General features: G+C 42.4%; 1 protein-coding gene and 1 long non-coding RNA gene across 5 annotated transcripts; both read right to left on the bottom strand.

Moving 5' to 3' along the window:
• Positions 1 to 1778: 1778 nt before the first annotated feature.
• NUDT4 (nudix hydrolase 4) lies at positions 1779 to 25371 on the bottom strand. 4 transcript variants are annotated; one of them, XM_032297755.1, is made up of 5 exons: positions 24840 to 25371; positions 8845 to 8955; positions 8111 to 8155; positions 4830 to 4917; positions 1779 to 4565 (listed from the first exon to the last, which is right to left on the bottom strand). In XM_032297755.1, exons 1-5 carry the CDS (start codon positions 24936 to 24938, stop codon positions 4363 to 4365), a joined length of 546 nt encoding a protein of 181 aa, XP_032153646.1. In that variant the 5' UTR covers positions 24939 to 25371; the 3' UTR covers positions 1779 to 4362. The 4 variants fall into 4 exon arrangements, with proteins under 4 accessions (XP_032153646.1, XP_032153656.1, XP_032153668.1 ...); XM_032297765.1 differs by having other exon boundaries at positions 4830 to 4914; XM_032297777.1 differs by lacking the exon at positions 24840 to 25371 and adding an exon at positions 24495 to 24716 and having other exon boundaries at positions 4830 to 4914.
• Positions 14213 to 24488, bottom strand: LOC116564543. The gene is made up of 3 exons (XR_004274957.1): positions 22822 to 24488; positions 16313 to 16316; positions 14213 to 14236 (listed from the first exon to the last, which is right to left on the bottom strand). It is a non-coding gene; the product is annotated as an uncharacterized LOC116564543 (long non-coding RNA).
• Positions 25372 to 25419: the final 48 nt, after the last annotated feature.

Here is a 25419-nt window from a genome sequence, read left to right as displayed (position 1 = left end):
TTGAGTCAAGTTTAGGTCTTTGCTATGTCTTATGAAGATAGGCCTTATTTAGCCAGTGGCACCAGAGATACATAACTTTTCATCCTTTGTCCTAGAGCTCCATAAAATGTCGTGCTTTTGGTAGGGAAAATTACATATTTATTTTTCGAGACATAGTCTAGTACTGTTGCCCAGGCTGGAGTGCAGTGGTGCGATCTCGGCTCACTGCAACCTTCACCTCCTGGGTTCTAGCAATTCTCCTGCCTCAGCCTCCCGAGTAGCTGGATTACAGGCCATGTGCACCCACACCCGGTTAATTTTTGTATTTTTAGTAGAAATGGGGTTTCACCATGATGGCCTGGCTGGCCTTGAACTCCTGACCTCGTGATCCACCCGGCTTGGCCTCCCAAAGTGCTGGGATTACAGGCGTGAGCCACCACGTCCAGCTGGAAAGCTCATCTTTAAAATTGCATTGCTTTTGAAGATGGTACAAGCCTATACATTTTTAAGCTGTAAAACCTTGAACAATACTGAAGGATGTAAAAACACCAAGACAGGCCAGGCACAGTGGCTCATGCCTCTAATCCCAGCATTTTGGGAGGCTGAGGTGGATGGATCACCAGGACAGGAGACCAGCCTGACCAATATGGTGAAACCCTCTCTCTCCTAAAAATACAAAAAAATTAGCCAAGAGTGGTGGCAGGCACCTGTAATCCCAGCTACTCGGGAGGCTAAGGCCGTAAAATCACTTGAACCCAGGAGGCGGAGCTTGCACTGAGCTGAGATCACGCCACTGCACTCCAGCCCGGGTGACAACGTGAGACTCCATCTCCATCTCAAAAAAAAAAAAAAGAAAAAAAACCCACACCAAGATAAATCACTTATCTCTACCCCACTAGAACAGAAGCTCTTTGAGATTAGAAACTTGTGCTCTTACCACAAATATTAGGCATAAAGAAGATGCTTGTTATTAAACAGCAAATGCTTAAGATCTGTAAGCCAGATGAGGTTGCTCATGCCAGCAATTCTAGCACTTTGAGAAGGCTGAGGCTGGAGCATTGCTTAAGCCAGGGAGTTTGACACCAGCCTAGGCAACATAGCAAGACCCCATCTCTACCCCAAAAAAATTAAGAGTCCTGTAGAGAATTCTTTACACTCCAAAGTGAAGACATTAGAAAGGGCCAACTTTCTCATGCCCTCCAACTAACAATGAAATGACACTTGAACAGGGCTTTTACATAAGGAATCTAGAGTTGGGTCTTGGCTAACAGTATGTTTTAGGAAATGGCAGGATGGGGCAGGGGGTGCCTTAGCCGGTTATGCTTTTAAATGGAACTGCAATAATAAAAACTCATTCATTGAAATAATGACACAGCTCCATAGGGGTGTGGAGAACAGCATAAAGCCACCACATACTATACACCTTTAGACTGGCAACAATAAGATGGAAAATATCCACCAGGAGAATACTGACATCTTAGTGGTAAGCAGCTCCTTTTAACCCAGTAATTCCACTAGTAAGGCTCATACAAATGTACTGCTAGAAAGAGATAATGTATATATGATCATCAATGGGAGAAGTTAAACGTGTTACTGTGGAATTCCAGTCAGGCTTTCACTTGAAGGGGGAATACGGTTAGGTTGAGTATTTGAACACAGTTCAAACCACCCACGGTGAGCACGTAATGTACTATGCACTGAAAGGTGTAAGTTTCCCTGGGTGTTTATACATTTCAAAGTTAAAAGCATACACATTACCCAAAGTTTCAGAAAGCTGGTTTGCGCAATGTTTGAGTTCATTTTTTTTTAAAGGCCATGACCATTTTTTCCATTTTTATTTGATGTTTCCAAATATAAAAAAGTCAAGATTCTTACACCAAGTATCTCAAATGAGACCATGCAAAGCAATTCAGTGTACACAACAATCATTTTTCCCATTCAGTTCTGCTGCATCATATATATAACAGTGTGATTGACAGAAAATTGGATGGCATGTGCGTGGTTGGAAATGTCATCTGTTTAGAAAATAACATTATGCAGGACAGTTTGTCTGCAAGTCAATTCACAAAAACTACTTTTCTGTTTTTTGTTTGGGAGGCACATGGAGCTGAAAAATTGAGCTGCCCAATTTTATTCAACTACCCCACCAAAAAAAAAAAAAAAGTCACAAATGATAGTCCCAACACTCTGCAAACTTTGGAGGATTGAGATAGTAGACACTTTGTTATATTCAGTAGAGTTAACTATTTAACAGAAATAAATGTTCCTAGGGCCTTTCCTCTACTTTTGCTTGACTGGGTTCCAGAAGAATTGTGAAGAACCCCTCGTGTAAAATTTAAAGTGTGAAAATTGTATTGTTGCATTATGCAGATTTTTGCTTGTTGCATAGACTAAAGACGGTTTGCTAAATGGCACTGAAAATCCTGACTGAGTGTCACTATTTAGTCCAAATGTTTCTGACCAAAGAAAATTATACAACAATATTTATAGGCTAACTTTAAAGAGATGGCTGACATTAATACTGTACATATTTTACATGTCAAATACATAGTCGAAGAGTTTATAAAATAAGTTCATGCATTATTACCTTATTACCTCTAAGAATATCATGTACAAGATATGCACGCCCCCAACCCCCATTACTTATGACAGCATTTCAGGTGGAAGCAGTCTTATATACAAAAACAATCCAGTTTCTCTGCTATGTTAAGTATATAAGGAAATTTCAGAGATTACTGACCAAAAAAATCTTAGTCCATTTAAGATAGAAAGTGTCAATTTGTGGGATTTAAAATGTTTCCTTTATAAAAGAACACCCAGAATATGTAACCTCTACACAAAGAAAAAATATAAAAATTCTGGATGATCATGTTTGATCACACTACGTACTTTAGAATGAAATGTCGCTGGTTAAAAGTTTTTCTGCTTTACTCATTCCTTTGACAGCATTAATTTGTGAACATTTACATTTAGTTTAGCTGTATGTATGGCACAACATCTCATTTTCAGAACGGCACCAATTTTCCTGAAGTGTAACAGCTCTCTATTTTTAGCAGTAATTATATTTTTAAAGGTTAATTTGTACAACAAATGTTTTAACTATACTTTTTTCTACTCTATATTCAGTTACAATATTTACAAAGGACTGAAGTCTATATAAAAAACGATCTGTTACTTTCCCCTACCCCTCATCTTAGTTAAGCTTCTCCCACCTCATTTCTGCCCTGGTTAGGGAAGTGCAGAGTTTCAGGTAAGGTACCTACCTATGTGTTTTAGATGGGATTCTTGATTTTAAGTGAGTATAAAGTAAAAGATTTAATTCTTAGTTCAGATATGTTCTAGTGCCTCGAAGTTATGTGACATAGTACCTGTTGACAACCTACAAAAGATGAGACATTCTAAGGTGCCCTAACAATCTTCAGTCTCTAACAGCTAAACAGGAAGGCCATTTTACTCAACGGTGATGCAATCATCACTGACTGGCATTTAAAGTTAGATTTCAAGACTCCACTCCTATAGGGGGCCACTAGATTAAATAACTGAGAATACATTTTAAGAGCAATTAACATTGAAGGAAATATGGTCCTAAGTACTCTGTGTAAAAAGAGAGTATTGATAATGGGAACTGGCAACTGAGCATGCTAAATCAAATTCCATGAATACAATTTTCATGATGTCTTTACTACATGCATTTTGCTAATATTTCCCTAAAATATTCACCAACTCTATAGAGTTATACTTTGTGTTAAGGTACTATTGAGTTATAAGGGAAATAGCCATATCAGATAGCTAGTGACATAATACCAGTTGTGAAAATTCAGACAAATGAAGTAAACAAATCCCCCAAAATGGCAAATTAAGCCCTGTGACAAAAGTAGGCCAAATCTGGAAAATCTGAATTAAAATTGTAATCTTATAAAACAAGTTTTGGGGTGAATGGATTTCTTTAATACCAATAGTATTTTTCATTGCCACGACAGATGGATTTGCTGAATATGCTAATGCTGTGAATGAGAAAACAATGTTGGGGGAAGTATACCCACAAGTAATCCGACGACAAAACAAACCACAGACTGATGTCAAATGGACAAAAACCTGAAAATATGCTGTGAGAAACAGACAACCAAAATAATACAGGGGGTTGTGGGGTGTGGCACAGTTAAGGCATCTAAAAAAAATTCCACATGGCTTTGGCTTATTAAAATATTTTACACTATTTTTTAAAAAAGATTTGAAAGCATCTGAAAAGCATGCAAATTGTTTGAAAACCCTGCATGGCAAATTCAGACAGTTTGCAAGCGTCATTCAGATGTTTGACGAGGAAAAGAAAAAAGCCTCTCCCTATGAGACTGCACACAGTGGTAGAGGCCTTCCCAGTTCTCTCTATCTTACACTAGATGGCAACCCAGAGGTCTGTGCCGTGGTTACAAACAAGGCATTATTATCTGGAAGGGAAGGGACTGTGGAATTTCCATTGGCTGGGGAACAGCCCAGCTTTAGCTTTTCCAGATACTCTGCATGTACAGGTTTATGACACTGGAGAACTTTGATTGCATCTTCTACTTTGAACCACTCTCTCTTCCTTCCTAGAGAAAAAAATGATATTGGTTACTATACAATAGTCCATTTAAAAAAGTAAGACATATCCTATAAGTAACGTCCACTTACTCCCCGACAAATGGCTTAGACAACAATATGTTGGGGAAGAATTAAGATGAATAAGCATCTCTACATCTGAATTATCTTCCCTGCTCTAAATGAAAAGTGACCAGAAATAACCTAAGATGGAAACTGGACACAGGAATACAGCATCTGACTTAAGAGTATTCAGATAACAAAATGGAACTTACCTATATTAACAGAATCCTCCCAATCTTCTAATATTTCAGTGACTGTTAGAACATATACATATGTTCTGTGCTTTCGGTCTTGGTTCTGCTTGAATATAAAAAGAAGTGCATTTTAATCTATAGGAACTAGCCCTGGACACATTTTCCAAGGGAAAAAAATTAGTCTGGCATACTGCTGATTAGCGTAACCATTTCCCAGCATAGACAAGTATATTCAGTTGTATAGTCCAGCACAAAAGTGATTTTATATATAAGACAAAAAATTTAAAAATTAAAAAGATAGAAGACCAGAACTAGAGCTTCATCACTACTGGTGGTGAAATTGGCTCTCAATACTACCTTTTTTTTTGCAGAAGTGTGGAGATGTGGCCCAGACTGGTCTCAAACTCCTGCCCTCAAGGGAAACTCCTGCTTTGGCCTTCCCAAAAACTGAGCTTACAGGCATGAGTACCCAGTCTCCAGTACTAAACTTCTCTGATTTCTGTATATCTGATGTTATTTTCATAAAGAAAATCTTAAGAGTTGAATGGAATCTTATCAAATAATAGACCTGCATTCCCATAGTTTTTATCCTATCTCCTCTTCCCTGGGGCCAATCCTGACAACCTTTCAATGTCATGGAAAACTGCTTCCTTTAGGACCTTTGTAAGAGCAAAAAGAACCAGTTCCTTTAAGCACTCCTCCTGCAGGCCTATCAAGGTGCGCTAAAAGAACAGCCCAAGGCCCAGTGTGGTAGCTCACGCCTATAATCCTAGTCCTTCGGGAGGCTAAGGCGGACAGATCACTTGAGGTCAGGAGTTTGAGCCCAGCCTGGCCAACATGGTGAAACCCCATCTCTACTAAAAATACAAAAGTATTAGCTGGGTATGGTGGCACATGCCAGCTACTTGGGAGGCTGAAGTGGAAGGATTGCTTGAGCCCAGGAGGCAGATGTGGCAGTGAGCCCAGATCATGCCTCTGCACTCCAGCCTGGACGACAGAGCCATACCACATCTCGAAAAAATAATAATAATAAAACAGGCCCCTGAGCTTGTATCTAGGTTAAAAATTAAACAAGTTGGCCTTCCTTCATCCTAATTAAAGTCAGCCTTTTTTGCCATAATCTATGACTTTAGATAATTGTCCTGACATCATGGCCACAAGCTGAATAATCCACTCAAAACAGTGGATTTTTATATCTGGGAAGGATTATATTTTTATATCTGAGGAGGAATAAGAACAACAATGAATTAGAGGCAATTGTCACTTTTAACACATCTTTCATTCTTATTTTTGAAATGGAGTCCCGGCTGGACTGCAGTGGCGTGCTCTCTGCTCACTGCATCCTCTGCCCCCGCCCCCCGCCAGGTTCAAGTGATCCTCCTCCCTCAGCCTCCCAAGTAGCTGGGATTACAGGTGTGCACCATCACACCCAGCTAATTTTTGTATTTTTAATAGAGATGGGGTTTCACGACATTGGCTAGGCTGGTCTTGAACTCCTGACCTCAGGTGATCCACCCACCTTGGCCTCCCAAAGTGCTAGGATTATAAGCGTGAGCCACCACACCCAGCCTGGTTGTCTTATTTCTATGTGTGATATATAAATACATTTATTATGCTATATTCACAAATTCATTAAAATCACTAGGATAAATGGGCAGGGCAATCCAATTTTCCCTTATATTTTCTGAGGGGACAGGTGTTTTTTGATTGACATTTCCTGTTAAACAGTATTTGTAAAGCACTTAATACTGTTACCTTCGCATATTTTTTAAGCTTTAATTTATAATGTGAGATGTTTTCTTCAAAAACCTTGTCAGTGAGGCGGGGTGTGGTGGCTCATGCCTGTAATCCTGGCATTTTTGGAGGCCAAGGTGGGCAGATCACCTGAGATCAGGAGTTCGAGATGAGCCTGGCCAACATGGTGAAATCCCATCTCTACTAAAAATATGAAATTAGCTGGGCGTGGTAGTGCATGCCTGTAATCCCAGCTACTTGGGAGGCTGAGGCAGGAGAATCACTTGAACCCAGGAGGCAGAGGTTGCAGTGAGCTGAGATCACACCATTGCACTCCAGCATAGGTAGTAAGAGTTAAACTCCGTAGCAAAAAAACAAAAAACAAAAAACCTTATCAGCGTATTGACAAAGTCTTATTTGTAAAAACCTCAATATGTTTTACAGTTTAACCAGGAGATGGTGCTATTTAATCGACTGAAGCAACTGCTGAATTCTGGGAAATACTTAATTCTACCTGAATGACTGATTTTACTCTTAATAATTACTGTATTCCAGTAAAAGTCATCATCAATTCTACCAAGTGAAATATCGATTTCAGCAAAATCAGGATTTTTTTCTGAATTCCTAAGGCTTAAAAATAAAATTTATGTGGTTCTATTATAAAGACGGAACTAACCTATAAATAGTTCCCTGAAAGAGGGAAAGTGACCATGTTTCTGGTATACTGTGTATCTAGTTCTGAATCTTGCAAGAAAATACATCTGACCCCCTCTCTCCCTGCCTTCCAGAGAGTGCCTGTCCCTGAAAATTCTACTCTGCCCCCACTAATAAGATAATATATGAAAGAGAATTCTATTCTTTCAGCATGTTCTATGTACCTGAGATATATATCCTTTAAGTCATTATGTATATCATATAATATTATTTGCTAAGGAGGATGGGGACATTTCCAGATACAATACATGAGACCTAAGCACTTAAGTAATACTAAAAATACCATACCTCCTAAAAGATCTTCACCCTAAACAGTCTACAGCAGACAAAGAGAAACATTTCAGTATTGGCTGCACTGTATTGTCAAACAGAAGTAATCACTACCATAATAATGCTGTATAAAAGTGGTGGCGGCAGCCAGGCGCTGTGGCTTATGCCGCAATCCCAGCACTTTGGGAGGCAGGCGGATCATGAGGTCAAGAGATTGAGATCATTCTGACCAACACGGTGATACCCCTACCTACTAAAAATACCAAAATCAGCTGGGTATGGTGGCGAGCGCCGTAAGTCCCAGCTACTTGGGAGGCTGAGGCAGGAGAATTGCTTGAACCCAGGAGGCAGAGGTTGCAGTGAGCCGAGATCGCGCCACAGCACTCCAGCCTAGGTGATGGGGTGACTCTTATTCAAAAAATAAATAAAAGTGATGGCATATGAAAAAGTGGCTTTTACTTCCCTCCCTACCTAATCCTGGACTTATTATCTACTGCTAGTCTGAGGAAATGTTTAGTTCAGGCTGTTGCCAGATTATTTGGCTGGTTAGGAAATCATTAATTCTATTATCAGCAACTCACCTCAAATACGCCCAGAAGTCTGCCTAGTTTTCCTTTGACTCCAGCCTATTAAGAAAAGATGAAATATTAAATGTTGAACTTTTTATAACAAAATGTATGTAATACATACATGTTATACTCCGGCTATTTACTTAAATCTAAATACAATATCCCTCCCCGTACCAACTCACTATCTTCCTGCTTCTGTGTAGTTTTTATTGTCATTTACTTCATAAGTAGCAAAAACTGATCGAAAATTAGAATTTCTGGCTGGGCGCTATGGCTCATGCCATAATCCCAGCACTCTGGGAGGCCAAAATGGGTGGATCACTTGAGGTCAGGAGTTCAAGACCAGTCTGGCCAAAATGATGAAATCCTGTTTCTATTAAAAATGCAAAAATTAAGGCCGAGCGTGGTGGCTTATACCTGTAATCCCAGCACTTTGGGAGGCTCAGGAGGGCGTATCACCTGAGGTCAGGAGTTTAAGACCAGTCTGGCCAACATGGTGAAACCTCATGTCTGCTAAAAATACAAAAATTAGCCAGATGCGGTGGCATGCCCCTGTAGTCCCACTACACTCCAGTCTGGGTGGCAGAGCAAGACTCCATCTCAAAAAAAAAAAAAAAAAGTTAAAAATAAAGTTGCATCAGGCAACAGAAAGCACTCCTGGACCTATCTCCTTGTCTTAATGTTATGTAGCAAAGGGCCTTGTTTCTAAAACTCCAAAACAGAATTTGTGTGAAAGAACATCTCACCTCCTCATAAACTTCCCTCACGGCAGCACCGCCAGGTTCCTCCTCAGGCTCCATTCCTCCTCCTGGGACAATCCACTGGTCTGGGTACCGGCTGCTACTCACCAGCAGCACCTGTAAGGTGAACCACAACTGTATACTTCCAGCCTGAGAAGAACTTTGTACATGAACGACATTCTCAAACCTTTGCAAGGTTGTAACTCTATTCTAGAATAATCCATTTTAAAATTTCATTATAATTATTAGGGGTATGCATTATACCACAAAAATGCAACTGACAACCTTTGTTAAACACCATCTTTCTGAAATCAGAATTCAACATTAACATGGTCATGCCGGGCACGGTGGCGTGTGCCTGTAGTCCCAGCTACTCGGGAGGCTGAGGTGGGAGGATAGCTTGAGCCCAGGAGTTCTGGGCTGTAGTGCACTATGCCACTTGGGGGTCCACACTAAGTTCGACATCAATACGGTGACCTCCAGGGAGCGGGGGACCTCCAGGTTGCCTAAGGAGTGGTGAACCGGCCCAGGTCGGAAATGGAGCAGATCAAAACTCCCGTGATGATCAGTAGTGGGATCACGCCTGTGAATAGCCATTGTACTCCAGCCTGGGCAACATAGTGAGACCTCGTCTCTAAAAAAAAAAAATTAAAAAAAAAAAAAAAAAAGGTCACACTACCAAATGACTCTGTATCTAATAAAATCATTTAAACCACCAGATTCAATTGGTAACTCTTGAATTATCGGATACTAACAAAGGATAAAAACAGAGACTTGGCTTGTTAACCATAGAGTTGTATGCACTGAGGTCTGTGGTAACATAAGTTCCTTTAGTGATGGAATCTTCCAAATTTAAGGACATGACCATAGGTAGGTTACCTTGTTTCCTCACCTAAAAAAAAAATACTAAGAAGATAACAGATACGTGAGAAAGAAATAGGGAAATGCACGTAAAGCCGAATCTTGATACAGAATGCTTGTTACTGTTATGATTAGGTGGCAAAAAGCATCCTTCATAATTTAAACCTCCATACATGGGCAAAAGTCACTTCATTCTGCTAACAGGCAGCTATCACTTATGATCTAGAACAGGGCTGGCAATCTGCAGCCCACCACCTGTTTTTAGAAAGTCTGTGAGCCAAAAATATTTTCACATTTTAAAATTATGTGAAATTCAAATTTCAGTATTCACAGATGAAATTATTAGAATCTAGTCACACTTACTCATTTTTACATGTTGTCTATGGTTGCTTCAGTGAATCAACAGCAGAGTCAAAGTTGTGACAGAGACTGTGTGGTCCTCAAAACTTAAAATGTTTATTTGGCCCTTAATTTGGAAAAGTCTATGGACCCCTGACCAAGAACAGTATTAAGACTGAAATGTGGCCAGGCGAGATGGCTCACACCTGTAATCCCAGCACTTTGGGAGGCTGAAGTGGGCAGATCACCTGAGGTCAGAAGTTTGAGAACAGCCTGGCTAACATGGTGAAACCCCATCTCTACTAAAAATACAGAAAATTAGCTGGGTATGGTGGCGGGCACCAGTAATCCCAGCTACTCAGGAGGCTGAGGCAGGAGAATCACTTGAACCTGGGAGGCAGAGGTTGCAGTGAGCTGAGATTGTGCCACTACGCTCCAGTCTGGGCAACAAAGCTAGACTCTATCTCAGAAAAAACAAACCAAAAAACGAAAAAACACACACACAAAAAAAACAAACCTGTGGGCTAGCTTAGGTTGAACTTCATTAAGTTAAAATCAGCTTGAGATGGGTGTGGTGGCTCACACCTATAATCCCAGCATTTTGGGAGGATGAAGCGGGCGGATGTAGGACAGGGGTTCAAGACCAGCCTGGCCAATATGGTGAAACCCCATCTCTACTAAAAATACAACAATCAGCTGGGTGTAGTGGCACATTCCTGTAGTCCCAGTTACTCAGGAGGCTGAGGCATGAGAATCACTTGAACTCAGGACATGAAGACTGCAGTGAGCCAAGATTGTGCCACCGCACTCCAACCTGGGTTACAGAGTGGCTCAAAAATATAAAAAATAAAAATAAACCAATTTGAACAAAAATGTCCACAAAATTAACTTAGTATACTGCTTTCAAGGAATTTTTTTTTTTTTTTTTAGAGATGGGGTTTCTTTATGTTGGCCAGGCTGGTCTCGAACTCCTGACCTCAGGTGATCTGCCCACCTTGGCCTCCCAAAGTGCTGGGATTACAGGCGTGAGCCACCGCGCCTGACATGCCTTCAAGGAAATTTAAACAGTTCTCCCTGGAAAACACATAGGATTTATCATGAAGTTTAATTCCCAGTGCGGAAAGAGATGATGATGATGATCATCATCATCATCATGATTGAGAAAGGGTCTCACTTGGACATCCAGGTTGGAGTGCAATGGTACAATCTCTGCTGACTGCAGATTTCACTTTCCGGGCTCAAGTGATCCTCTCACTCCAGCTTCCCAAGCAGCTGGGACTATAGGCACCCACTACCATGCCTGGCTAATTTTTGTACTTTTTGTTGTTGCTGTTTTTTTGAGATGAAGTTTCGCCCTGTCACCCAGGCAAGAGCCATGACCTTTTTTTTAACGCACGCCAGCACCCTTATCTGCCCTGCTCCCTCCCAGCTGGCAGGAGCGGCTGGTCTTTAAGAGTTCACAGCCAGCACAGGAGTCCTCTCCTATTTGCCATAAGTTGCCAGGAACTCAACTCTTCCTAACTGGAAAGTTTCAAGCTGACGATAGTTTAGCAATTCCCACGTTTCTCTCAAGCCCCCAAAATGCGGAGTTTAAAGAGAATATCTATTTAGGCATAGAACCTCCTCATTAGAAAAGCAGCACTCCAGGCCGGGCATGGTGGCTCACGCCTATAATCCCAGCACTTTGTGTGGCCAAGATGGGCAGATTGCTTGAACTAAGGAGTTTGAGGCCATCCAGCCTAGGCAACATGGCAAAACCCCCTCTGCAAAAAACACAAAAATTAACCATGCATGGTGACTTGTGCCTGTATTCCTAGCTACTCAGGAGACTGTGGTGGGAAGGATCACCTGAGCCCAGGAGGTCAAGGCTGCAGTGACCTGTGATCACACCACCGCACTCCAGCCTGGGCAACACAGTAAGACTGTCTTAAAAAAAAAAAAAAAAAAAGTGGGCTAATAGATTACCAAATTACATGCAGATGAGACTATTATAGAAAATTAGAAAAGGAAAATTAAAAATGCAAAAGAGCATGCAAGGGTCTCTAAGTTCAAAGTCTACTTTAATAGAGAAACTACAAATCAGATTCCAAAATCTTTGTATTTTATTCAAAATTGGAGGCGTACTGAGGATCTATGGCAATCAAAGGCATTGACCCTCTATCAAGACTGGCAAGTGAATGGAAGTTTTTAATTTCAATAAAAATGTTAATGGTTTGTCTTGCATCACTAGAAAAGTAAACTGCAACTATTGGTCCAGACTGCAGAGTCAGAGGCCTCTTTTACCGGTCACTAGGTATGGGTTAGGGATAAACTGGTTTCTATAGCTTAGATGAAATTCTTGTTACACAATTCTATGCTCTCTAAGCAACTTCCTGGATTAACTTAATAATGGGACATAATGCAGGTGGCTAGCCACCTGAAAAGTATATCATCACTTAGTAAATAGGGAGTTTCAAAATCATCCATATTCAAAATGTTGCAGTCCCGAATAAATAAATGCAAAGTCTCATGTATCTAGGTCAATGACTATGATGTTTCCAGTTCTCCAAAACAGAGCTAAATTATAGGAGATTAAGAATGTTGAAAACCCATTAGTGTGAGCTGTGTCTGCTTTTCTGAATAAATATTTTATGCTTCAGATTTTTTTTTAGGACAGAGTTTCGCTCTGTCACCCAGGCTGGAGTGTACTGGCGCAATCTCTGCTCACTGCAACCTCCACCTCCTGAGTTCATGCAATTCTCTGCCTCAGCCTCCCGAGTAGCTGGGATTATAGGCACCCACCACAACCCCCGACTAATTTTTGTACTTTTAGTAGAGATGGGGTTTCACCATCTTGACCAGGCTGGCCTTGAGCTCCTGACATCTACCCGGCTCGGCCTCCCAAAGTGTTGGGATTACAGATGTGAGCCACCATGCTCAGCCCATGCTTCAGATTTAAAAGCAAACCTGCATCTACAAGACACCAGCATGATTAAACTTTTCTTCCAAAAGTCAGTAACATGGAACCCTTGTGTCTCAACATCTCTCATAAATCACTTTTTAGAAAGCCTCATGAAAAGAGTATATAAATTTGACAAGTGATTTAGCATAATCCATGAATTTATGGTGCAAGAATCCCTTGATATTCCAAAAAGAAAATATTTGATCAAACCATTAACTGCAAGTGTATTTTTTTTTTCCAGGCTGGAGTGAAATGGCACAATCTTGGCTCACCGCAACCTCCGCCTCCCAGGTTTCAAGCAATTCACCTGCTTCCGCCTCCTAAATAACTGGGATTACAGGTGCATACCACCATGCCTGGATAATTTTTGTATTTTTAGTAGAGACAAGGTTTCTCCATGTTGGTCATGCTGGTCTTGAACTCTTGACCTCAGGTGATCCAACCACCTTGGCCTCCCAAAGTACTGGGATTCCAGGCATGAGCCACTAAGCTCAACCAAACAGATCTTTCGAAAGAACAAAAAAACCAAACCAAACAAAACGATCAGTTTAAATAAGTAATTATCGATGGTCCAGAAATGATTCACATCTAAACTACTAGCTTAAGGCAGATTTGCTAATATCCAACTTTTGGTGATGGTAGTTTTGAAATCTAGGATGTTTCATTAAGCACTTGTCTACTCAACTAAATTGACAAACCTGCAGATATAACTGCCCTTGATCTGCCAATTACTTCCAGTCTATCCTAAACTCTGCTACTTTTGAACTTTTCATGCTTTTGAAGCTCTAAAGCTGCATTATCTAACAGTCGCCACTAGCATCATATGGCTTTTTAAGGTTAAATAAAATGTAAAATTCAATTTCTTAGTCCAGTCATATTTCAAGTACTCATCCCAAGGGCCACGTATTAGACATCTACAGCCAATTAATGGTATATCTTTTCAGACCAGGTAAAATATGTAATTGTTAGTTATTTATCCATTTTTAATTTTCATGCCAAACCTTACCACTTTAAAACGCTTTTCTTTTTTTTTTTTTTTTGAGACGGAGTTTCGCTCTTGTTACCCAGGCTGGAGTGCAATGGCGCGATCTCGGCTCACCGCAACCTCTGCCTCCTGGGTTCAGGCAATTCTCCTGCCTCAGCCTCCTAAGTAGCTGGGATTACAGGCACGAGCCACCATGCCCAGCTAATGTTTTTTGTATTTTTAGTAGAGACGGGGTTTCACCATGTTGACCAGGATGGTCTCGATCTCTTGACCTCGTGATCTACCCGCCTCGGCCTCCCAAAGTGCTGGGATTACAGGCTTGAGCCACCGCGCCTGGCCTTAAAACGCTTTTCAAAAGAAAATCCAAATCAGGAAAATGGGCTAGCAGGCAAGAAGCATCATGCACATGGTATCGAGACTAAATCCATTCACTTTATTACCATCTTCAGTCTCTAGGAGAGAGAACAGACTGACTCCTGTCAAAAGGTAACAATTCAGCACAAGCTCTCCACCTTAAGGAGAAGCACTGTGGAGAAAGAAGTTGCTGATTTTGTTCTTTATCTACTAATTGTGTGATATTGAACAGGAATTGTATGCATTGAAAAGATAATGAATATACATCTGATGATAAATATACACTGATGAAAAGATACTGAATACACATCTTTCAAAGAGCTTATATTCTTTGCGGTAGGGTTAAAGTCAAGTCACATAGCATGCTCAATATTTTGTGGCTAAAAACTGCAAGAACACATACATCTATATAAATCTATATCAATACAAATTTTGGACAAACTATTTAGCCTAATCCAACAATTTATCATCCAAGAGTCCCTTAACAACCCAGAAAGACTAAATTCAGTCAAACCATTAACTTCAAATATCTTTTCATAAAATGATCACTTTAAATGAGTACTTAGTATCTGTGGCACAGAAATGACTGGCCATCTAAACAACTAGTTTATGAAAAGAGGTCTCATACAGATGTGATGGTGACAGACTTGAAAGTCAATGTTTCATTAAGTACCTGCCTACTCATCTTGAATAGTTCATTTGGGAGTTCAAATGAGGGCAAGACCACATTTGGGGGATGACGGTGGGGAGAAGGCAGTAACTAAAAGTGAGCAAGAACTGAGCGATACACTCCAGACAAGAGAACAGACTGGACGATGGCATATGTCTGACAGGGTGGAAAAATATGAACAGCATTAGCAGAGAGAAGGACAGTTAAAACAGTCCCCTTCCTGCTCCCCACCCCAATAGTAGTGAGTGAACAGGTTTTTAACCTAAGGTCAACTTAAGCAAGGCCATCCTGTGATTACCTGGGGTCTGTCATGCACTTGGAAGCAGTCCCCAGCACTAGATCTAGACCACTACAGATGAAAAAATGTTGGCACCACACTGGAGCATGTTTATATTTTAATTAGGCCAACAACAGAGGACACTAACAACTGTTTTTAGGCAGGGGGTTGAGATTAAGATGAAAACCCAGTGTTTCCTAAGATCCCCCGCACCTGCTCTATTGTTCAGTGCTATATGACCATTTCTGTTTCCAGAACAACATTTCACCAAGTTAAAAAGCCTGGGATTGTAAAAGAAAAATTGGGGGTGATGGTGGGGAGTTGCATCGTAGTGGCACGTTGTCACTCCAGAACTCTCAAGAACTCAAGAATTACAGCTTTTCTGTTGAAGTCACTTGGAATCTGTTGATGAAAATCATCAAAGTAGATTTTTCTGGACTACATTTTTATAGAAAGACTAAAGTAATTGAGCTTGAAAAAACAGTTTTATAAAGAGCATGCAAATAAAACAATCAAGAGTCCAGCTGGGTGCAGTGGCTCACACTTGTAGTCCCAGCACTTTGGGAGGCTAAGGTGGGAGATCACTTGAGGTCAGGAGTTCGAGACTAGCCTGGCCAACATGGTAAAACCCCGTTCTCTACTAAAAATACAAAAATTAGCTAGGCATGGTGGTGCATGCCTGTAATCCCAGCTGCTCAGAAGGCTGAGGCAGGAGAACTGCTTGAATCCAGGAGGTGAAGGTTGCAGTGAGCTGAGATTGTACCACTGCACTCCAGCCTGGGCAATACAGTGAGACTCTGTCTCAGAATAATAATAAAAAACAATCAGAGTCCATTCAGTATTATTTTCAGAGGCCAAAATTAATAAGAAGGTATACAGGTATTGATCGACTTACAACCTATGCAACTTACGACCATTCGACTTTACGACCACAATCGCTAGCCACGACTGCTCCGCTTCTGGCAGCGCAAACGTTGCCCAGCTGGGCATACGACAGTGCGGACCAGCTTCCAGCAGCACTACCATCTCCGCGTGCATATAGCCTACTCAACTTACGACCAAATCGTGTTATGACCGGTCTGTCGGAACCAATCGTGGTCGTAAGTCGAGCACTAGCTGTACTTTTTTCTTTTTTTTGGAGACAGAGTTTTGCTCTTGTTGCCCACGCTGGAGTGCGGTGGTGCAATCTTGGCTCATTGCAACCTCTGCCTCCTGGGTTCAAGCGATTCTCCTGCCTCAGCCTCCCTAGTACCTGGGCTTACAGGGATTACAGGCATGCACTACCACACCTGGCTAATTTTGTATTTTTAGTAGAGATGGGGTTTTGCCATGTTGGTCAGGCTGGTTTCCAACTCCTGCCCTCTGGTGATCTGCCAGCCTCGGCCTCCAAAAGTGCTGGGATTACAGGCTTGAGCCACCCCACCCACCTAAGAAGGAATACTTTCATTATCCAAGAAGAGTTTTTGAACCTAGACAAAAGATTTGATGAATCTGTTAATACAAATTTTAAGTGTTCCACAAAATTTTTTTTGAGACTGATGAAAGTATCTAGTGTAGCCAATTATGGAAATTTTGTTTCTTACATAAATTTGAGATACTGGTTCTCAGCAGTCAGAGTTTTTACTAGTTATATACTTACATTTTTCAGCTTCATTATGTCTTTTCTACTAAAACTGTGAGAAAATTAAACTATTAATAGCTTCGTTCCCCCCCCCCCCAAGACAGGGTCTCACTCTGTCACCCAGGTTGGAGTGCAATGGGTGTGATCTCGACTCAATGAAACCTTTGCAGCCTGGGTTCAAGCAATTCTCATGCCTCAGCCTCCTGAGTAGCTGGAATTACAGGTGCGCCCCACCACGTTCAGCCCATCTTTTTGTATTTTTAGTAGAAACAGGGTTTCACCATGTTGGCCAGGCTGGTTTTGAACTCCTGACCTCAAATGATCCACCCACCTCAGCCTCCCAAAGTGCTAAGATTACAGATGTGAGCCACTGCACCAAGCCTGAACTATTAATATCTTCTATAGGCCAGGCACAATGGCTGACACCTGTAATCCCAGTGCTTGGGGAAGCCAAGGCAGGCAGATTGAGTCCAGGAGTTCAAGACCAGCCTAGACAACACAGGGTGACCCTGTCTCTACAAAAAAATAAAAATTAAAAAAAAAAAATAAATTAGCTAGCTAGGCATGGTAGCATGTGCCTGTAGTCCAAACTACTCAGGAGGCTGAGGTGGGAGAATCACCTGAACCTGGGAAGTCGAGGCTGCAGTGAGCCATGATTTTGCCACTGCACTCCATTTTGAGTGAGATTCTATCTCAAAAAGAAAAAAAAAAAAAGGCAGAGCAAGGTGGCTCATGCCTGTAATCCCAGCACTTTGGGAAACCAAGGTGGGTGGATCACCTGAGGTCAGGAGTTCGAGACCAGCCCGACCAACATGGAGAACTCCGTCTCTACTAAAAATATAAAATTAGCTGGGTGTAGTGGTGTGCACCTGTGATCCCAGCTACTTGGGAGGCTGAGGCAGGAGGATCACTTGAGCCCAGGAGGCAGAGGTTGCAGTGAGTCAAGATCATGCCATGGCGCTCCAGCCTGGGCAACAAGAGTGAAACTCCATCTCAAAAAAAAAATATATATATATATATATGTGTGTGTGTGTGTGTGTGTGTGTGTGTGTATATGTGTGTGTGTATATATATATATATACACACACACATATATATGTATATATACACATAAAATCTTCTATACATGCAGAAATCTAAAATCAAATTTCAGCACAATTTATTGTAAAGGTTTTTTTTGGGGAAGCCATTTACAGAGTCATAGCAACATAAACATAATGGTTGCTTTTCTTGCAATAACATTGATTTCAAATAATGGGCAGCTGCTCCTAAGCCCCTCCTACAAACAGTGGAAGAATCTAAATCTCTAGAACCCTATCACAGCGCATTACTATTCAATACTCCCTCTAAAAGCACACAACAGCCATCAATACATTTTGATAACACCCCCAAATCTACTAGTATAGTTAGCATGCTAACTAATGCTCTAAAGATGGGTTATAAAAGTTCATTCCACAAAGACACACCAACAACCGACAGAGCCATAGTGGTCATTCACAGGTTTAAGATTCCTTTCTCTGAGTATATTAGATTTTCTGTATCCATCAATATGCCAGTCTGTTACATTAGTGATGACAGAAATGGAAGAATTCCAGCCTTCCAGAAAAATCAGAGACCATAGGAAAGATTTATGAAAAGGAGGCTACTCATTCCACCAGATCGCAGAGCCAGACTTGGAGCACACTCAGACCCCAAAGCCAACGCTATTAGTTTGGTGAAAAGTGAAGACTCTCTTCCTACTCTATTCAACCTGCCTTCACCTAAGCATTCTTCCTACTACACTACTGAGTCTTACTCCCTCTTTCCATGTATTAGACAATTACCAGAATAAAACACCACTCACCCAGCACTGTTGAAGAGTTATTTTCTCTTTTTCTAGATACCTAAGGTTTTAGGCATTTGGAGAGAAGCATTCATCACTTTAAAAATAGTGTATTGGCCAGGTGCAGTGGCTGACACCTGTAATCCCAGCACTTTGGTAGGCTGAGATGGATGGATCACCTGAGGTCAGGAGTTCGAGGCCAGCTTGGTCAACATGGTGAGACCCCCGTTTCTACTAAAAATACAAAAATTAGCTGGGCGTGGTGGTGTGTACCTGTAATCCCAGGTACTTGAAAGGCTGAGGCAGGAGAATCTGTAGAACCTGGGAGGCGGAGGTTGCAGTCAACCGAGGTCACCACTGTACTCCAGCCTGGGCGACAGAGTGAGACTCTTAAAAAAAAAATAGCGTATTGACAGGAGTCAACATGGAACCAGCCCTAAATCTTATTGGATAAAAGTTTGTCTGTGAATTAGAATGATCTATCACAAGCTTGCCTAATCTGTGGCCCGTGGACTGCATGCAGCCCAGGACAGCTCGGAATGTAGCCAAACACAAATTTGTAAACTTCCTTAAAACATTATGTAATATTTTTGCAATTATTACTTTTTTAGCTCATCAGCTATCATTAATGTTAGTGTATTTTATGTATGGCCCAAGACAATTTTTCCAGTGAGGCCCAGTGAAGCTAGAAGATTGGGCACCCCTGATTTATTGTATAGAAGCTATTCCCTTTATTACCCAACAGGCCCTCTTCACTGGGTATGTAAAAGAGGGTGATAACCAAAAAATGCTGCTCAAGGATTATGTGATGCAGTTATGCCTTCAGAAGCTGTATGTCCCTGGGCCCTGAATTCCCATTTGCATTTCAGCTTTTACCATTAAAGCTGCTTTGTCATGGCTTGGCTCTAGGAACTCCGACCACTACAGATACCACTTCTGTTCTACGGCAGAGGAGGAGAGGAGGAATTCAGAGAACCTCAAGTGATCCGTACGACTGAAGAGTTTTATTCTGAAAATTGTAGCAATTTAGAAACTGTTTGTTGTTGTTTTTGAGACGGAGTCCTGCTCTGTCGCCCAAGCTGGAGTGCAGTGGCACAATTTCAGCTCACTGCAACCTCCACCTCCAATTCTCCTGCCTCACCCACCAGAATAGCTGGGACCACAGGCGTGCACCGCCACACCTGGCTAATTTTTGTATTTTTAGTAGAGATGGGGTTTCGCCATGTTGCCCAGGCTGGTCTTGAACCCCTGACTTCAGGTGATCCACCCGCCTTGGCCTCCCAAAGTGCTGGGATTACAGGTGTGAGCCACTGCACCTGGCCTATTTAGAAACTGTTTTGAGGATGCTGTTCCTTCTTCCCAAATTATCATGAATCAGGACATCATGAATGGTTGAAACTACATGTTAACCTACTTCTATTATGCTTAACTGTTTCATAGAAATTCAGCCAGAATTAGGCCAGCAGCATTATTAGGAACACCCACTATGCATAAACATAGACATTTTAAAAGAACATAGGTTATGAAAATGTTTTGATACATGTGAAACAGCTACCTACTATTATTAAGCAAATTAGTACTACTTTTTAGACTACAGAGGCACAGCAGACCAGAAATAACACTTCCTTTTGCTAAACTATGTTTAGCTCTAACTTACATGGGATTGGCAGATAAGTATTATCAATAATGTCAGGTTGACCATGACATTTTTAGCAAGCAGGTCAGTGTTTTAAAGTGAGGGGAATAAGCCTTTTTTCAATTAAAGAAATGCTTGAGCTCTACCAAGACTAAGAAAAAAAAAAATCCAATGCAAATTCTACATTAGTGCCCAGTTTAATGACTTGAGGAAGCCCTTCTTTAGGTCTGGGAGAGCTGGAGGCACAGATGAAGAGGTTGGTGACACTTCCCTATGTTCAAAAAAGGCTACCTTTGCTAGTACTTAACTTGATGAAAGTGGTCTCCATTTCAAACAAATACCTTCAAGGACTTAACTCTGAGCCCCAGAGTATATGTATGAAAAGGGTGGACTGACTGTTGATTCTAAGTATAAAAATGCTAGTGAAGATTTAACTGGAGTAATATTTCCTATTAGTATCGGTGTTCATCAGAGTTCTGGTTTTAGGTTTTGAGATTCAACGTTCCCAGCAAAGCTTTACTTCACTGCATGATTTTGTACAACTCAAGACTTTTCAGGAGTATATATACAGCATTAGAACAGACCATCTGTAGAAGACAGCCCCTGGCTCATAGAGTTTAAAAGCTAATTAGGGCAGCGGCAAGTCCTGTGGAAGAGTAGTGGTTAGGATCTTTTTGGGAAACAGGGTCTTGCTCTGCTGGCCAGGCTGGAGTACAATGGCATGATCTCACCTCGCTGCAACCTCTGCCTCCCAGGTTCAAGCAGTTCTCATCCCTCAGCCTTCTGAGTAGCTGGGATTACAGGCATACGCCACCACGCCTGGCTAGTTTTTCTACTTTGTATTTTTAGTAGAGACGGGGTTTTGCCAGGTTGGCCAGGCTGGTCTCAAACACTTGACCTTAGGTGATCCACCCGCCTCGACCTCCCAAAGTGCTGGGATTACAGGCATTAGCCACTGTGCCCGGCCTGTAGTGGTCAGTTCTTAAGACTGATCTGTGAATGCCCCTCTTGCATCTATGTCTGGATTCCACCCAGGACAGAGTCATTCTACTTCTCCCCTTAGCAGTCTATCCCATTTTGCTGCCAGATCACTCTCAAGCTTGAATACATCTAAAATCTAAATATTCTTTGTTCAGAGTTTCTTTCTTGCATTGCAACTTCTCAACCTTGCATTTGAAGTGTTGCATATTTTTCTATTACCATTACTTATTCTATGCTTATGCTATCCCTAAGCTGCAGCCAAATCTACCACAGCCCCAAGTCTTGCTCTATTTGGGATGCCTGGTCCCTCCTTTCCCAGTCATCCAAATCCAACTCCAAATGACTCACAGTAGATCTTAATTCCAGAACACTTGACCACACTTTTCACTTACTTTATTTCCCTTTCCATCGATCACTTGTCCAATCTTCCCCTACAGAATGTTTCTTAGGAGCTGAGACTGCATCTCTTCATCCCCTGTTCAAACTATCATATATGCAAATACATTCAAAAGAATCCATTCTGATTACCTACTTGTAAAAACACTGTCATCTTTTACTACATAAGCACAGTAACCAGCTACTCTACAGGGGAATTAGTTGTGGGCCTGTCTACAAGCCCAGCTGTCGAAACTGAGAATGCTTCCCCACAGGAATAACTAACTGGGGAGGTAGGTCAAATAAACAAAACATTTAGAAACAAAGGATCTGAGCTCGAAAGGATCTGCCAGCTTCTGTGACCTTGGAATAGGTTACTTCTGCTACCTAATTTCTTCCTATACAAATGCTAATACTTATTTACCCTACAGAGCAGAAAAGGATAAAATGGGAAATATTTACTATATAAAGCCACCTTAAAAGAATAACTGCTCTCTCTGCTCTTAGAACCTTCTTTCCTAGAACAATCTGTTCTAAAGTAGGGACTTACTGAGAACTTCAGTGCAAGAACAGCCAGATGGGAGCGCCACATAGCTTTTTTGGGGTCAAACTGCAGTTACTCTTCTATGTCCATTTGTACTCTATATAAACATTTCATCTTCAAACAAAACATATATTTAAATCTTCTAACCAGGATCTAGGTGTTCTTCATCCAGTAGAGGGAAACATTTCTCACCTATTAACTAGAGAGGTGGGTTCAAGCTGGTTTTCTAGCCTGTCCTTGGAAGTCTGGCAATGCAATTTCAACACAGTGAAGACAAATTCATAGAGAAGCAGTAGGATGTCCAGGAAAGCTAATAGAGTTTATTCCATAGTCATCATGTAACAGAAAGAACCACACAACCACAGAAATGAAGATTCTGAAGAGCTAAACCAGATGTTAAAGTTGGCTGTGCATTTCACTTAAGAGAATTCTAGAGTCTTCCCTCAGATCATATCCTCTAATAGGATAACTCACTTCGATTCTCAACTACAGGTGATCAGATTTACAAAGTTTTTCACAATGGATTTCTCTAATATATTCTCCGAAACTTGCTCCCTACTTCACCTTACCTAATGACACAGAGGCTGTGAATTCAGCATTTATTACAGTAGAAACAACATCCAAGCATAAAAATAATCATTTATTTTTATTGCTCAAGTAGTTCCTAAAGCTTCTATCAGACTTTGCTCTACCATAAGCACAATACAGATCATCATTTCAATTTCCTTCTATCACTCATATTTTCCCCTACAGTCCAGTATTTTTACAAAGCCTGAATTCCAAGTTTACATGATGGCAATACTTCAGTTGCCACTTTCAGAAAAACTTCCAAACTTAGCCTCACAAAAATCTCACTCATTCAACAAACAGAGCTCACCACCAGGAGTACGGACTGGACCCTGAATCCTGACTCTACCACTTCTTAATTGTGTCATTTGGGCAAGTACTTACACACTGCAACTATCTTCTCACCTACAAAATGGGAATAACCTTGCTACCTCCCAGTGTTAAAAGAAGTAAAAGTATAAAATTTTCTCCTGGCAGTGCCTGGCACATTGTAAGCACTCAATTAAGAATATCATTATACAATGCTGAGGACGCCAGACAAGACCCTTGACCTATCTTGATTCCTTCTGGCTATCATTTCTTTTATATTTCAAGTTTACTACTTTGCCTCAACATGGCCTTTCGGCTAAGGCTTTATCTTTATTTTTACAGAACACACTTAATCTTGTTGCCTTGTTCATTAGGTAAAAGTTAATAACCTTTCCCTTTGCAGTTTCTAGCTCTCCTAAGCAGACCCATCTCGAAGGCTGGGACCATGTTTCTCTGGGCCCTCCTTTGGGATTCAGGTCTAACACATAAAGGCCATGAGTGAGCACAGAGCAAACCATCTAAAGGGCTTGGTTTCTTTTCAAAAAAAAATAAAGGCAAAACAAGGGTTTAAAGAGCAAATTTCGAGCACTTTTTGTTAACATTTTTCAAGAACTAAGCCATTGAGTGTATATCATACTCATCACAACTACAGGGACTAGCAGTAAGGAAGCCATTAAACTCCCATCTCCAGCTTTAGCCTAGTATTTTATACACGGTTGGTTACGGAACTCAAGAATGTTAATTTTTTTCCCTGTGTAATTATCTCAAGAATGGCAACACTAAAAGGCTACTATTGCCCTAAGCAAACTTAAACAGTGAGCCATTTTAAATAAATATCACTGAAATAAGTAAAAATCGCTCTCCAGGGAAATCCCAAGGGTCTCATTCTCAGCCCAATGCAGATTGGTAAATTACACAAGAAGGACTGCTCTTACAACGAGAAAGGCTGCTCCTTTCCAGATGTCAAGCCAAACAGCCAAGTAAAGAAGCCTTTACACACAAGTTGAGAGCTGGAGATTACTGTCTGAAAATGGCAGCTTTACCCATCTCTAGTCCATCGTCTCCCGTCTGGCATTCCACATTTTTCACTAACCATCATTCTGCAGTCCGAAAACTCTAAGAAGGGGAGGGCGTTTTTAAAATGAAGCATAATTATGCCAACAGCTGGCGGGTTCATGGACCCCCAAGAATTGCCAAGACTAGACTAAGGGGTCATCATTTCGAAGCACGAGGACTGTCTGCTACTTCACAAACATGCTTCGATCGAATCCGAGACCGCAAGTCCCGCATTCTGTAGGGGAAAATCCGTTTCCTTCCTGTGACATGGAAGGAAAGTATGTAAAAGAGGCACGAGGGCTCTGCTGCAACACTCACGCCATTTCCACCCTCCTCTAGCTGAGCACTCGAGGTTTATCCGGCTTTCAACTCAATTCGCACGTTAAGATGGTGACTCCCGCTAGGCGAGACTTACACAGCCCGGGACCTTCCCAGGGGCCAGGCGCCTTCTCGCGTGCCCAGATGGAGAACGTGGGGCTGGGCGAGCCCCTTTGTCTCCTCTATCAGCCCAGAGAAAGGAAAGAAGGAGCGAGGGAGGGAGGGCGGAAGGGGGCTAATCCCTCCCAGCCCCGCAGCCCGCGCCCGGGCGGGGACCCCGGGAGGGAAGGACCCGGGCCCCGGACCCGGCGCCCCGGAGGGCAGCGTGCGCGCCGGGCGCCCTACCTCGTCCTCCTGCTCGCTCCGGAAGCACAGGCACGCCGCCCGCTTCTTGAAGCCCTCGCGGTCGTAGGTCCGCGTCTGGTTGGGCTTGAACTTCATCATAGAGGCGGGCTCCTGCTGCCGCTGCTGCTCCAGCCGCCGCCGCGAGGACCCGGGCGCCGCCACCCCGCCGGGAATTGGGGGCGAGGGTGAGTCGGGCGCAGGGGAGCCGGGCGCGCTGGTGGGTGCGGGAGGCGCGGCGAGGCCGGTCGGTCCCGGGGCGGGCGGCTGCACTGACGCGGGCGGGACGGGGCGCGAGCGCGGGTCACTGGAGCCCAGGTGCCGAGATGAAGGCGCCGCCTCTGCAGGGGCGTCCGCCGCTCTCCATGGAGCTCGCCTCCCGCTCGCCTCCGATCCCTCCGGCCGCAGCCGCCAGGGGAAGGGCGGCTCGAGGCTGGCGCCACGCGGAGACAGTTAGGAAGACCCACTCTCAGTGAGCAGCAGCGCCGCGGCGGCCGCGCGCCGCCCCCCTCGGCTCGTATTTAAGTTGAACCCGCACGCGCCCCGCCCCCGCCCCCCCACGCGCGCCACCGCGCCTGCGTGC

Source organism: Sapajus apella, unplaced genomic scaffold (assembly GCF_009761245.1).
Source record: "Sapajus apella isolate SASKATOON/1434 unplaced genomic scaffold, GSC_monkey_1.0 scaffold2, whole genome shotgun sequence".
NCBI lineage: Eukaryota > Metazoa > Chordata > Mammalia > Primates > Cebidae > Sapajus > Sapajus apella.
Note: the sequence above shows the minus strand (reverse complement) of the source record. Positions and strands in the feature narration are given on the sequence as shown.

Coding starts and splice junctions, on each gene's coding strand:
- NUDT4 (XM_032297755.1), bottom strand. CDS start 24,938: ATGATGAAGTTCAAGCCCAACCAGACGCGGACCTACGACCGCGAGGGC. Junction 8,956..24,839: donor GGAGCGAGCAGGAGGACGAG/GTAGGGCGCCCG, acceptor TTCACCTTACAG/GTGCTGCTGGTGAGTAGCAG. Junction 4,918..8,110: donor GACTTCTGGGCGTATTTGAG/GTGAGTTGCTGA, acceptor TTTATATTCAAG/CAGAACCAAGACCGAAAGCA.